At 43.9% G+C, this 15536-nt stretch overlaps 1 protein-coding gene across 2 annotated transcripts in view; it reads left to right on the plus strand.

The window, feature by feature from the left end:
• The window catches only part of PTP4A2 (protein tyrosine phosphatase 4A2), a 46800-nt gene that overhangs the window by 20132 nt on the left and 11132 nt on the right, over positions 1-15536 (plus strand). For both annotated transcript variants that reach the window (XM_075908565.2, XM_075908564.2), the window contains exons 2-3: positions 8547-9206; positions 11166-11258. In XM_075908565.2, the coding sequence (XP_075764680.1) occupies positions 9111-9206; positions 11166-11258 (189 nt within the window). In that variant the 5' untranslated portion in view covers positions 8547-9110. The remainder of the gene's footprint in view (positions 1-8546; positions 9207-11165; positions 11259-15536) is intronic.

Consider the following 15536-nt stretch of genomic DNA (forward strand, 5'->3'; position numbering starts at 1 on the left):
AACAATAGTCTATTAAAAGTTCAATTTACATATACTTATACATTTCAGTGGAGACTGAACATGGCTTTTAGTACGTGTACTTTTGGCAGTTAACTTTCCACTATACGTTGTCAATTTTCCAGTAGAGACTGGCTAAACTCAGGCCTAGTTTATGCTAAAAAGTTATGTCAACCCAGCTGCGTTGCTCAGGGATATGGAAAATCCACACCTCTGAGACATGTGGTTAAGCTGACCTAACCCATGGGCGTATATAGAGGAGGCGCATTACCTATGCCAATAGGAGAACTCCTCCTGTCTATGTAGATGATGGCTATGCTGAAGTGTTAACAGTGGTGTTTCACATGTAGACAAGCTAATGTGAAATGAGTAAGGTAAAGAAATTGAGTTTTTCTGCTCTAATTTTATTTCCGGAATAATATCTTTATTTTTTTTGTTTTAATGCTATGAAAATACCACTGTTTGCTTCCTATTTGATGGTTTTATATTTCTCTTTTGAATCTTAAAAACGGTTTCTGTTATCACGGAAACATTGGTTTTCCAAAATATGGTACTTGTAACAAAAAATGTTCATACAACTCAGCACCATTATTTTGGAATGAGCTATTAAAACGGAAAACAAATTTCACTTTGATACAAGGAGACTATCTAAAATGTAATTTAAATTCATTTAAATTTGTCTTGGAGTCTAAATTCAGTTCTATATTTTGGACATAGCAGCTTTTAAGCTAATCACGCTGAGGTGTGCTCATTGTTTTTGATTATTTTGAAGATGTTTTCACTTTTAGGAGCCCAGATGGAGTTGTCTGGGAATTGTACGTAAACAATATTCAAATATGGTTTCTCTCTGAGCTGGTTTTAGACATGAGGGTTGATAAAAAAAACAAGCACACTAAAACAGTGTTTCCAGTTTCAGAGCTACTTCTGCCTCTCAGCAAACAAACTCTTTTGGTATAGAACACATACACAGTAGATTATCTTTGGAAATCCAAATGGAATATCAGCCCATTTCCCACTGCTGGAGTATACAGAAATGTTTTCTCTTTCTTGAAACAGTTTCTCTACTGTTGGTTGTATTAGTTGTTTGAGGTCACTCAAATATGGGAAAAGCCAGTGTTTTCTCCCACTGAATGTTTTGATGCAAGATTAGTGCCCAATTGGAAAGAGTGTTGTCTTGTGAAAAACACCTGGCTGCTTTTATTCTCTCTTGCTAATTTGTCTTATCAAGCAGAACATTGAGGTAAACCTGCCTAGTTTTAGGGCAGAGAACAGAGTGAGTTGGCGCAAGCAAAAGGAAATGAGTGAGTCATCAGCAGAACTTGTCAGCAAACTGGTAGAGAACTCAGAGGGGTGGTGGGTTGAGAGGAACTGCAGAATTGCTTGACTTCTCCCCTTTCCAGGCACGTGTCATTACGAACAAGCTTCTTTTAGAGATTGTTTAAGAATATTCCCAAGAAATGATCAAACTAGTATTGTGTTCTCTACAGTCAGGCAACATTAGAAAAGAATTGTCATTGACTAGATTGGAGAACTCTTTACAATCCTTGTAAAATCTTTTGCTTACAAAACACTTTTTGAATCCAGCAGAACCCTCAAGGCACTTCAGAATGTGCCTGTGTGGTATTACAGAGGCAAGGTAGGTGAGGTCATATCTTCTATTGGACCAACTTCTGTTGGTGAGAGAGACAAGTTTGCAAGCCAGATAGAGCTGCTCTTTCTGGGACTGACATAGCTACAACTGCACTGCATGCAAACTGTTTGCTCCTAACACTTCTCACTTCCACCACACATTGAGTGGATTGTTGCAGTGCTGTATGGTGACAGGAAGTGAAGTGTGATGTAGTCAATTGAAATTACAGGGGAAGTTGGGGTAGGCCACAGACTACATGAGAATTGCAGTTTTTCTAGGACGCAACCCTTGTAGTGCTCTGCTCCCTCCCTTCCTCCCCAAAAAACAAAGCAAAACTCCATGTCACTTATTCCAAGTATGTAGGTGTAAAACACAGGAATGGAACAAGTTCAGCAATTCATGACTATTAAGTAACCTCCTTAAAAGACTATCACATGTAGCATTCAACTAAGAACACAATGAGTTAAGATAAACTGGATTGCAAAGTGCTGTTCTCACAAATGCTGAAGGTGTTCTTTTAATATAGACTGCCAAATTAGCAGGTTTTGCTTTACATCCTGTGTGCTAGGTTATTTTGAAAGGTGATCCAAGTAACCTTTCCCAAAGTATCTGTATCTTGCAATCCTGGGAAGCTGCAGCTGTTGCAATCAATTTAACTGCCTTGCTGTAACAAGGGAAACACTTGCATGGTGTCAAGTATCAGAGAGGCAGCAATGTTAGTCTGGATCTGCAAAAGCTGCGAGGAGTCCTGTGGCACCTTATAGACTAACAGATTTATTGGAGCATAAGCTTTCGTGGGCAAAGACCATTTTGTCAGATGCATGTAGTGGAAATTCCAGGGGCAGGTATAAATATACGGGCATAAGAAAATCTCCAATAAATCTGTTAGTCTATAAAGTGCCACAGGACTCCTCGTCGCTTTTAAGGGAAACACTTGTAAATGTATCAGAGGGGTAGCTGTGTTAGTCTGAATCTGCAAAAGCGGTGAGGAGTCTGTAAATGTAGGCGAGGAGTATTGTAAATGTAGGTTTTGGAAGGGGGCAGGGAAGCCAGGGAGCACTTTATGATTGTTGATACCTGCTTGTCAGGAGGACTATTTTGCTAATCTCAAGCAGGATAAGTACAAGTGATTTCGCACACCTAAATGGCTTGAATTAGGTATCAATCCATAGCTAAAGTAGGTAGTCTCTGGCAATCGCATTTAAGTTTGATTTTCTGCTTAAAGTTCACAGATTTAATATTGCTTTCTGTCAAGTCAGGAATCATGTTTGACCATTTTTGGTTCATCTAAAACAAGGGACTGATGTAGCATTTTTTAAATAAAATTTTAGAGCAGGGTTTCTCAAAGGTCATTGAGCCGTGATTATCCTGACACCAAAAATTCCTACGCAACATTTTAGGAGCTAGGACTGAATGCTCAGCCCTGCTGCCACATGGGGGCCTCTAACCTGAGTCCCAAAGCTTGAGCCCTTCAGCTTTGGTCCCCAGCAGTGAGGCTCAGGCTTCTGATTTGGCTCTGAGTTTCCAGCAAGTGTAACCCCGGCGAGCCCCTTGAAACAGGCTCGCAACTTTTGAGACCCTTGCTTTAGCGGTTAATATAGGTATCTTCTTCCATCTGTTTTTAAAAGTAAAAACTCTTGCAAGTTGTACAGTATTTGTGTATGTAATTTAATAAAGATGCCTTTTTAGGCCATATCAAATGCTATGAGGCTATTATAAGGGAGCCTAAAGAGCAAAATGAATTGTCAGTACAAGGTCTATACTGTTTTGTTACAGACCAGTCATGGCTTACTGTAGTGCTGAGGTTCTGGATACTTTTTTGCCTTTTAGCACATAATACTTAATTATCCATAAGAAAGCAACCTAGTTGCAATGTCTTGGTAGCTGTCGACTTTCACCTTCCCTCTTTCTGAAGAACAGAACCTGGGAATCAAAAACTAACTCAGAATTCTTTATTTTGTGGCATTCATTGAGCTTGAAGATAGGTTATATTTTCATTCTGATCAATTATAATGGCCAGTCCCTGTGCCCAGGATTAAGTGCTGTTGATTGCTTGACTGGCAGAGTGAAAGATGCTTAAGTTTACTGTCTGGAAGTAAGGGCTTGTTGACCCGGCATGATGGATAATAGTGATTTTCCTAGTCTAGTTCCCATAATGCTTTTTTAAAAAGAGTTTTCACTGATAAAATGTGTTCCCTTACATTGTGGTATTGGGGGCAAATATGCATAGAGACAACCAAATCATCTTTGGATGCTTATAATTTAGCATACAGCATAGTTTCTCAAAATATTCATATACAGGCAGTCCCTGAGTTACGCGGATCCGACTTATGTCGGATCCGCAGTTACGAACGGGGCCCTCTCCCTGGTCTCCAGCAGACCAGGGAGAGGAAGCAAAGCAGCAGAGCACGCAGGCAGCGGACGGCCCAGACGCGTCTGGGCTGTCCACTGCCCGTGTGTTCCGCCGCTTTGCTCTGCTTTGCTCCCCGTCCCCCTGGTCTGCAGACCAGAAGGACGGGGAGCAAAGCGGCGGAACACGCGGGCGGCAGACAGCCCAGGTGTGCGTCTGGGCTGTCTGCTGCCCGCGTGTTCCGCCGTTTTGCTCCCCGTCCTTCTGGTCTGCAGACCAGGGGGACGGGGAGCAAAGCAGAGCAAAGCTGCGGAGTCCGAGGGCAGCAGGACAGGCACGGCGCGTCTGGGCTGTCCCGCTGCCCCCATGCTCCGTGGCTTTGCTCCAGACGCCTGTGGTACAGCAGCTGGGGCACTGCTGGTTGGTCCTGTAGTGCCGCTCTGGGCGCTACTGGACCAACCCAGCAGCACCCCAGCTGCTCTGCCCCAGGCGTCCTGATTCAGCCACTGCTGGTCAGTTTCATCAGCGGCTGAATCAGGACGCCTGGGGCAGAGCAGCTTGGGTGCTGCTGGGTTGGTCCAGTAGCGCCGAGGAGCGGCGGTGCTACTGGACCAACCCAGCAGCATCCCAGCTGCTCTGCCCCAGGCATCCCCAAGTCAGCCGCTGCTGAAACTGACCAGTGGCTGACTACAGGAAGCCCCTGCCCTGGGCTTCCTGGAATCAGCCGCTGATCAGTTTCAGCAGCAGCTGATTTGGGGATGCCTGGGGTTCTTAAGTTGAATCTGTATGTAAGTCAGAACTGGCATCCAGATTCAGCCGCTGTTGAAACTGATCAGTTTCAGCAGCGGCTGAATCTGGATGCCAGTTCCGACTTACATACAGATTCAACTTAAGAACAAACCTACAGTCTCTATCTTGTACGTAACCCGGGGACTTCCTGTATTTAACACATAGCTTCACATCCTTAATCATTCTTTAGACATGAAATACAAAGCTTTACATCAAGAGTAATCAATAGGTGGCTCATGGTCCAAATATGTATCACCAGAAGCTTTTCAGCAGATCATGGGGCACATAGGGGGTTGCTTCAGTCCCAGCACACCTCCCTCAGGGATGAAGCCCCAAGTCCCAGCATGCTTCCTGTGGGTCCTGAAGCCCTGAGTCCTGGAGCACTGGGTCTGTGGAGCTTGTTCCTTCAGCTCTGTGGATGTCACCTTCTGGGAGCAATTGAGGAAACCTGAAGCACTATCCCTTCCCCACCAGAAAAAAGAAGTAAATTAGGTAATGGTGAGAAATTAGTGAGAGATGAGTGAGAAAAAAAATCTTCTTGCTCCATAACCTTGGCTTTCCAGTGATGATGGGGTGCAGACAGACCTCTCTCCCACATAATCTGACCACATGGGGAGGAACAGCGGAGAGATACCCCCCACACAGCTCCCCAGAGAATCTGACCTGATGGGGGGAGTAAAGAAACTTGGCTCCCCTGACGCCTGTGGAGAAGGAAGAAGCAGAGTCTTTCCCTCACATGGTTCCCCAGAGATCACACCAAGAGTTTGTTTTTCTATGATTTTTTCATAATTGATTATGTGGGCCATTTTGATCTTTAGTTCAAGTTTTAGGCTACTGATTGTAAGATGTCAGTTTTGCATTTTTTAAAAATATATTCCTCCATTGGTTAAGGCTGCTTTTAAAAAATTGCTGTTACACATTTCTGTAGCTTTAAGTGTGCTTTTTATTTCTTTAACTTAAAGGTCTATTTTATTTGAAATTATTCATAGTGGTTAAGACCATTCTGGTGAAGTGTGTCTTGTTTCCAGTAGGTAAAGCTGAATTCCTTGTCTGAGTACAACATTTAGTGCTCTTTATTCCTTTGTACAAAGATTGGTTTAATGATTTTTTTTTAATTTAAAACTTTTCTGTCATTTTTATGTAAATAATATGTTGTTGACTTTTTGTGTACAGAACGCTTGGCAAAATCTTGGGTTGTCATAGTGATATCAGAGGAAGCCCAAAACCTGAGTAATAAACTGTCTATGCTCAGATTTCTGGCTGCTGTCATCACACTTCTCCAAAGATCTTGCTAAAATCTTCTAGGAAAAGACACACCAATCTTGAGTTTTCTCTGCTTAAAAACAAGCAGGGAAAAAAGATCCTGTAGTTGTGCTGAAAGGAGCAATAAAAGGTAGGGATGCAAAATCCCGTTTAATTGGTTAATTGCCCAGAAGCAGCCCTCGCCTGCGGGGTGACCAGGCTTCATACATGGTGACCAGGCTTCAGACATGGTAGCAGCCACTGCTTGTGGGCCACCTGTGGGTCAAAGCAGCCCCCTGCCAGCGGAAGGTGGGGAGTTGCTCCAGCCTCCACCAGTTAATGGTTACCAGTTAACCTTTCACTTCCCTAGCAAAAGACAAACTTCCTGCTTTTGCTTAGCATTTCACCCTTAAGTGTGCCCATTTAGTTTGCTTCCAGCAGTTAGGTGGCTCTGTGTCTATAAACTTTATGGGAGCATTAAATTAAATTTGTTACATCTTGTTTGTCTAGTATAAAACATCCTTCATGTGACTTAAGTGGCATGAGTGCATGGTAGACACTGCATTATTGAAAACTTGGATGCAGTTGGCAGAGACTAAAAGTTCTTAATTTTAAATGTTTGGTTGCCTTTGAAGTGGGTTTGTGGTTTCAGAATAGTTCCTACTGGATTATGCCCCATCCCAGGCAGGCCTGGCTCCCTTCACCCCTCTGCATTTCAGGTCAGATCCACACTAGAAACATTTGCTGGTTTAGTTAAGTGCCTAGTGACTAGCATGTTGGACACCACAGGCTTAGCCTTTGCAGCCCCGGACTGGAGCATGCTCATTGTAGACAGTCTTCAGAGAATTTAGCTACCGCACTCTCAGCAGAAACTTCAGAGTCTATGAACTGAGAATTTTCATAGTTGTATAACTTGGCCTAATTTTGGTACATTTTAAAGGGGACGGCAAAAAGCATTTTTGTTACAGGAAGGCAACCTCCTTGCCAAATGTCATGACCCTTCTCCAAAATATCATGTGGAAGAGCGTCATAGCAAACTGGCTGTACAGTTTTTCTAACACGAACAAAACATATTTTACCACCCCCATGCTGAGGCAAGCAGCCAGCATGGAAAATTTCATCCCAAATGATTGATGTTTGGTAAAGTGATGAGCAACTGAAAGCAAGGTCTTAGAAGTATTGAGTAAACGGTGGCACTACCAGTGTGGATATAATAATTCCATACTCCTTTGTTTTAGGGTTGGTCCAGACTGAAAACTTACATTGACAAATCCACGCCTCTAAGAGATGTAGTTAAACTGGCTAACCCCCAGTGTGGACAGCACAAAGTCAGGCAAAGAAATCTTCCATTGACCCGGATACCATCTCTTAGTGAGATGGATTAACAAAGTGATGAGGGAACCCCTCCTGTCAGTGTAGAGCGTGTCTACACTAAAGCACTAATACTGTGCAGTTGCGGGTCTGCAGCTGTGCTGCTGTAGCAATTTATGTGTAGACAGTCTTACCTGATGAATGCCCTAACTTGGGTAAGATCAGCATTGATCCAAAATAGCTGTATTCCATTATGTTGTCTGTTCTGAATATTGTTTTGCAAAGTGTCAGCAGCGTTGTTGTTTCTCTGCTTCCTGCTAGTCATATTTACTTGAGGGAAGCGATGATCTGATTAGTGAAACTGTCATCTAATCGTTTTGTGTTGAAACTGAACTTCCATAAATAGTTGATGAAAGGTCATCTTATTTACAGATTAAGGAACATAAGAATGACCATAGTAGGTCAGACCAATGGTCCAGTTAGCCTAGTATCCTGTCCATTTAGCCTATTGGCCAGTGCAAGATGCTTCAGTGAGAGTGAACAGAACAAGGTAATTATTCCCTGTCATCCAATCCCAGCTTCATGGATCAGAGGTTTAGGGACACCCAGAGCATGGGATTACATCCTGGACCGTCTTGGTTCATAGCCATTGATGGAACTGTCCTCCAAGAACATACCGAGTTCCACCAGGCCTGCTGATGGGGATGAGGCGGAGGCGGCAGTTGTGCTGGGGCCTGGCGATTCTAAAGGGCCTGAGCGCATTGCAGCTACTGAGCCTCAGGCCTTTTAAATCGCCCTTTCCCCCACCCCCACAGCAGCTTGCCTGGGGCCAAGCACTGCTGTCTGCTCCCCTGCGTCCCATATAGATTGTGTGGCTGTGGAGAATGTCTGCTGTTTTCTATTGTAAATGTTTAATTATGAGCTACCTGAGCGGAAAATGATGGATATTTCCCCTTTAGTTCTGGTGTTCAGTTTTACTTAGCTTTTTGATTAAGTGAGATTTTGTAGAATATTTGTCATCCAGCATGCTAAAAGATAGACCGAAAGGATGCTTCTTTGTTGGACAGTAAAATATGATTGTGTACATCAAAACACTTTCTAAATCAGTCTTGTTTCTCTTAAAGCTTAATGATTAATTACGTTGAGGTTTCTGGGTGCACTGTATTCAATAGCGCTGTACGATCAAAAGAAACAATCTTTTAAATATGGCATTTTTCTTCTTCTTAGGTTTTCTGTTGGAATATACGTCACACATTTATGGCGATTCTGAGCATCAGGGCAGATTTCTGCCAGGCCCAGCACAGCACCCTGGCTGACAAGTGAGCGTGTCCTACGTACCATAATTACTTTGCCTTGAAGACTCCAAACACAGCGGTCACCTTCAAATATATGGGATATCTTCTGCATATTGGAAGCATATTCCTTTTACTGACTCAAGCAAAACTAAGTGTCAAGAAAACAAAGTGGAGAGAAGATCTGCCCTTATTTTTTTCGCCTCACCAGTGCCTAAATGTAGTACAGGCTGCCTAGTCTTGCGTGTAGTCAGAATTTTTGGAGTCTGAAGGATACCACCTGCAGTTTTTGAGGCCTAAATTGAATTCAAGTGGATTCTAAAGTAAACCTGGTTTTCTTGAAGTGAAAAATCATAAAGAACAAGTCAATAAAGATAGTTCTGATCAATCCCAGGCATTTTAGTTGTCTTTTTAATGTTTTCTGCTGTGGAACGTTTCAAGGGTTATTGATTTTTTTTTTTTTTTTTTTTTTGCCCCCTATCTATTTTTGTTTGCCATTATGAACCGTCCAGCCCCAGTGGAGATTACTTATGAGAGTATGCGTTTCCTGATCACGCACAACCCAACCAATGCAACTCTCAACAAATTCACAGAGGTAAGATAGCCACGTACACTAGTATGGTTTTTCCATTCTTTGTGTTTTGAAATTTTTAGAGCAGCACTAAAGACATCTCCCTGATCCACCATGGGTGATGCTTTCAAAAATACCCTTTATACTTAAAGTATTTTTTTAAACTGTTCAGTACTTTGTTTATAAACTGCTTAAAGTTCTCTTGATTCTATAAGAAGGAAGCCTTTGATTTCCTTTCTTCAAAGTCCTGCATCTTTTGACTGAGAGAAACTGGATTAGACTCCTTTTGGAGCCCATAAACATGACTCTCTTTAGGCTCAGTCTGCAATAAAAAGTTAGGTTGACCCAGTTTCATGGATCAGACAGTGTGAAGAATCCATGCCTTGTCTGTAAGCTCGGGAAGGGGGAGAAGTGGGGGGAAGGGATGCTTGGGAGAAGAGGCAGGGTGGCTGCAGAGCCCTGCAGCCGGAGACTAAGAAGTGCAGTCCCGCAGCTGGTGACAGGCCAGGAGTGCAACCAGGCTGCAATGCTTACCCATCTGCTGCTGCCAAAGAGGAGCGTGGGAGCAGAAGGTCTGGCATTGACCTCCGCTCGTCTGACAAATTCCTGGGTTTGGGCCTGGTCAGGTTGCAAGAGAGCCAGACTAGGGAGGTGCAATCTGTAATTAAAACCATAAGGTCTTAAACACTTTTTAAAACTGAAGCTTAAATTTTGCATAAATAGATGGCATCACCAGAGAAGTACTGAGAGCATACCACTACATCACATCTTGTTGCGAACTCTGGCATATTTTATAAGCCCTTTTGGGAAATGATATGATGCCCTTGCCAGGAGTAAGATTTGATGTAATAGATCTCTTCCATTCTGTTAAGATCTTGTAATTTGACACTGAGCTTTCATATCAACATGATTCCACCTTTCAGGAAGACGCTCTCTAGGTCAACAGTCAGTTCGGGATACTAATGGCTAATTTGGACAGAAACCCCGATCCTCCCATTGATGGGATGTTTCCATTTTATTGTTATGGATTATTTTTCTAATACCTTGTCTGGGGGCCTAGAATCTGGGACGGATTGTGCATGTGGTATAACATTTAAATATAAAATTTTGAAGAGCCATTCCTGAGACAGGCATAGGAGGAAATGCTGCTTGCTCTTTGAACTCTCAAAATGAACTGGGTCGGCTTTAGTTTGATTTTTCTGATTATTTATCTAGCACAATATGCTACTTAATAACTAGAATATGGTTCTGTGCATGTTCTATTCATCCGGTCTCAAAATGTGTCAGCACTGCTTGAGGCAGACAGCTTCGTGCTTGTATTAATAAAGAGAAAATAATCTGCATAGGGGTATAAGTAGCTATTTTCTTTTTCCTGTTAAATGTGCATACCTATAGAGCACTTTTCCCACTCTGGCCTCCTGCTCTAGGTTAGATGGACAAAGTAGTGGACTGATCCCCCCGCAGTGGGGCGAACTCCACCCATTGCTATATAGTCTACACTCAGAGACCGAGACTCTATTCTGCTCTGTGGGTGTTGTCCCTGGGGTTGTGTATAGACTAAAGTTTAATGACTTCCTCATTTGTATCCGAGACAAGGCGGGTTATGTCGACAGTTTGTAAACCGTATGCAGTGCTCATTGTTGCTGTAACTCACCCTGGAGCTGTGGATTGCTTGTGCTTTATTTTATCCTGTACAATTTGTTTGGCTTTTAATTTGTAAACTTTCCTATCTTCCCCCTTCCTCAGCCTTTTAGTCCGCATCCTAATGCCTGGGAAGACCACATCCAGCTTAGAACCATGAGACTCTTGGAGCTATCCTTGCTCCTCCATTATTCAGTCGTCTCCATGGAACTGCAGAGCTATGTACACTCCAATTGAGTCAGCATAGCATGTTTATGGGGCTTTGTTAAAGCTGAGAAAATGCTCTAATTCCTCATTCTGGCAGTATGCTTCATGTGTTTGCTTTCCTTCTTGTTCTCAAAGGAGCTTAAGAAGTATGGAGTGACAACTTTGGTGCGAGTTTGTGATGCCACGTATGATAAAGCTCCTGTTGAAAAAGAAGGAATCCAAGTTCTAGTGAGTCTCCTTTAAAATTCTTTCTGAACTAAAAAATCATTAAATATGAATCAGATGTTCCAGCACTGTTTGGCATTGATGCTTTTGCCTGATAATGACTCGGAATGTGTGACTACTATAACAACTGAGGGCTCACTTAAATATGGTTGTTCAGTATACTGTTTGTAACTTTGTGAAATATGTCAGATATTTTTTATTATTACTACAACCAGGTATCCTTGTTAGAATAGAAACTCCTATTCATAGAGGTCTGGGTGTCTCAGGAGATATTTTGCTGTTCATCTCTTGATCCATGTTCAAACCAGATTATTGATAAAGTTAATGACTTTTGATGCATGCACTTTTCAACAGAAATGTGGAGATAGAAGGAAACAAACTGAACCTCTGGTAGAAGCAGGATTGCATCTGTTCAGCCTCAGTGATTTGATTTGGTGGTTTCAACCTTGTACCTAGAACCAGTGACCATTTCATAACTGGCTTTGTTACTGGTTCCTACAGAATGAAGCGTGACTTCTCACTGCTATAGGTGGTACCCAGCGGTGAAGGTAACTTGACATTTCTTACAGGTCCTGTCCTATTGTAACCTGTGTCTCTGCCAGCTCTTTAAATATCTCCCTGCTGGCTTTTGCCGCAGCTCAGCCAGCTCTTGCCAGAGCTGTGCACCGGGGCATACCTGCTTCCTTTAACCTCCGGTGGTACCTTTACAACCTTGGTAAGACACACTGATAAGATACTTGTTCTGCATAAAACTTAAAATTTCTTTGCTAGTGATGATCTGATACATTTCACAGGTACTCACTTGATTTGAAAAATATTGTTGTTGATCTTCTGGCATTCACTTAATTTTGTCACTTGTGACATTTTTAACACACAAGCTGAAAACAGCCATCATTTTACATGGTGCTTTTTCGCTGGAAGTGGGTGACAGGCTAGGGATCACATGAGGATTACCTGTTATGATCCCTCCCTCTGGGGCATCTGGTATTGGCCACTGTCAGCAGACAGGATAGTGGGCTAGATGGACCTTTGGTCTGACCCAGTACGGCTGTTCTTATGTTTGACACATGGCTATATTGCGTGTGATATAGACCAGAACTAGCATAAAATACTGGTAATGTGAGAGATTGACCTGGCCATAGAATTCAGTGGGTTCAGCTATAAGTGCAGCGTAGCTATTGGCTTCTTCCTTTGTGCAGGAGAAATTCTGTAACTGCGATTTAAGGTAGATTTGCACAGTGAAATCTGGTGTTGCTTGGTTTTCTAGGTTGAGTTTTCATTAGTGGTGTGACTAGATACAGATGAAAGCACACGTTAACTTTTGAGGCAGACCATCTTAATAGCTATAGTATGTCATTCATGGCTTTTCAATAAAATAAAAAACCCCTGAAGTGACTCATCAGTCTCTCCACTGTGATTCCAGAAGCTGCACCTTGCTTAAGAGTTGTAGGTAGTCAGTCTTCTAATGCCTCTCATTTTTATGGCTAGAAGCCTTGGGAAATTTTGGAGGAAATCTCTGCAGAACTCACATATGTGGGATACATCTCTGCAGAACGTACGTATGTGGGATACTTTCTATTCTGCTTGATCCTGCTCTTCAAATTATATGTGACTTCAAAATAAAAGGCTCAGAAAAGTTATTCGGAAATGGGTACTGCCACACTTTGAATTCAGCACAAGGTTTGTGGGGAGCCTCCCGCCTCACTGCAGCATTGAAGTTTCTCTGCTGGATGATCTTCCCTGCTCCAGCACTACTGTTAGCCTTGGTATTTCCAGAGCATCATCAATGCAAAGGAATGAATGATAGTAGTCAGTTTGTTCTGCTGGGAAAGCAAACTGCCCAAGAACATCACAGGCTCACGGGAAATCTTGCTTCTAACAGAGGTGCAGTTTTTCCTTCTACCTCCACATTTGTGTTGAAATGAATCTGTATCCCTGTCATAAAACTCTATAGAGAAGCATGCTGGAGGCTTGAGCAAAATGATTTGTTTATAGTTGTGGTGCATATGCCGTGCTGACTGGAAAACCGCCAATGTCATTTATGGTGCAGAAGGGCCAGTTACTTGCGCAATGAGGACCGAATATCCATTTCAGAACACTGTCCTCAGCACCAAGGATGCTAAATTTAGATTAATCAACTAATTGAATAGTCGATGTAATTTGCATCGACTATTTGTAGTCAATAAGGGCGCCTCCACCTTTGAAATGTAGCAAGAGCCCTGCTGGCTCTTGTATGTTTCAAAAGCAAAGTGGACAGTCCCTCCTGGCCCCATATGCTCTCTTCTGAAATGTAGAGAGCTCTTGCTGCATTTCAAAGGGGCAGAAGCGCTGCCAGTTCCCAGCTGTGCCCCTGCCCCTTTTCCCCACCGAGACAGTGTTGGGGGGGGGGGAACTGTCTTAAGCTGGCTCCCCCCAGCACCAGATCCTGCTCCCCACCCCTCAATGCCTGCCTCTGATAGAGGCAGCAAGTGCGGGGAGGAGGGGAAGCAACTAGTCGAGTCTCTAGTCGACTGTCCGATAAGCATTTGCTTATCGGATAGTTGACTAATTGCTTACATCCCTACTCAGCACCATACTATTTGAATGCCTTACAAATTCTGAGTTACATACACGGGGTCCTGTATGTTTGCCACACTTGTCCTGAGTACTCTGCAGTTAGTTTGTGACTGATCCTAGTATACTGTTGTTGCAGGAGAACAAAACTGTAGAGGGAAGAAGTCCTCTAAACATCAGATAATATTATCAGAAAACAGGAGATTGCAGAAGATTTTCTGCTAGTCTCACACTTGATTCACATGATTCCAGCCATGATCGTTTCTGTTTTTATTAACACATCACAGTGTTTGGGCAATTATGACCCTGAATATTCAATCACATGACCCACAGCTACTTGCCTCTCTTGAAACCAACTCTCTCAAAACATACTGTTGTCACCATTCAGAACTGGTGTTATATTACCAGTTGGTTGATAAAATGACGTAAACCACTATTTAAAGCCAGCATTTGTTTACAAAAATAATGAAGGTTAAAACCACAGCCTGATAGAGATTAGCATCTGTTATTGAAAACTGTGGAGGTCAAAAGCCTATGAAACTCCTGAAACAAAGTTTGAGTTCTCCCCACGATCTGAGGTGATACACTAGTACCGTGGTCACCAACCGGTTGATCGTGATCGACTGGCCGATCGTGAGGGCTCAACCTGTTGATCGTGAGGCGTTCGGGGGCCTGCCTATTCCCCCTATCCCTGAGAAGCCCCACTACCTACCTCCAGTGAAAATGGAGGTAGTGCTGGCTTCCTGCGGGGTGGATGGAAGTCCTGCAGCTGCGCGCCACTTCCGGGGGTTCCAGAAGTGCGCTGGTTGCTCTCCTCCCTCAGGTCTGTGGTGTGCCAGATCTTGCAGGGGGGAGGGGGTCCCCAGAGGAGGCACGCACCAGGGCTTCCCTCCTTTGCGGGAAGGGGAATTGGCCCCGGAGGAGGCGCGCGTGGGGGCTTTCCTCCTCTGTGTGGGAGTCCTGAGAGGAGTCTGGTGCAGGGGACTCCCTGTCCCCTGCTGCAGAACCCTCCCCCCGGTACCCTGTCCCCTCCCTCCTCTTCCCCACTGGCACCCTGTCCCCTGCTGCAGAACCCTGTCCCCTCCCCAGCACTCTGTCCCCTGTCCCAGCACCCACTAGCACCCTTCTTCAGTACCATGTCCCCTGCTCCCACCAGCACAGTTGGGGCCACATTAGTGAGGCTTGGGTTTTTTTGGGGAGGAATGTGTGTGTGTGGTGGTTTTGTTTTCTTTTGCATCTCCCTTGTGTGGCCCCAACTGACTTTTCTGTGGGTCAGTGACCCCGACTCAAAACAGGTTCCCTGCCCTTCTCATAAATAAAGACAATGCAGAAACCTTTTGTGTTTGACATAATATTTTATTTAAAAATGAAGCTTGGCCAGCAAACCCCCAATTGGGGCCAACCCCCATCTGGCTCCAGCATCATAACACACTGCACACACCCCCAAACCTTAGATCTGAGCCTATCATACACTGGAACCCCCTGCCCTGAGCCCCTCACATACCCCAACCCAAATTCCTGAACCCTCACAGCCACAAGCCTACCACAACCCTCCACCTGACCCCAACACTCCCCAGCCTGGAGCCCCCTCCCTGAGCCAGCATCCCCTTCTCCACCTCCTCCTGCATCCAAATTTCCTCCCAGAGCTTGCACCTCTCACCCCTTCCCACACCCACATCCCCACCCAGAGCCATACCCTCAACCCAGTGAGGGTACGGCTAGACTGCA

The sequence above is a fragment of the Pelodiscus sinensis genome, chromosome 26, assembly GCF_052426305.1.
Source record: "Pelodiscus sinensis isolate ZL-2025 chromosome 26, ASM5242630v1, whole genome shotgun sequence".
Lineage (NCBI taxonomy): Eukaryota > Metazoa > Chordata > Testudines > Trionychidae > Pelodiscus > Pelodiscus sinensis.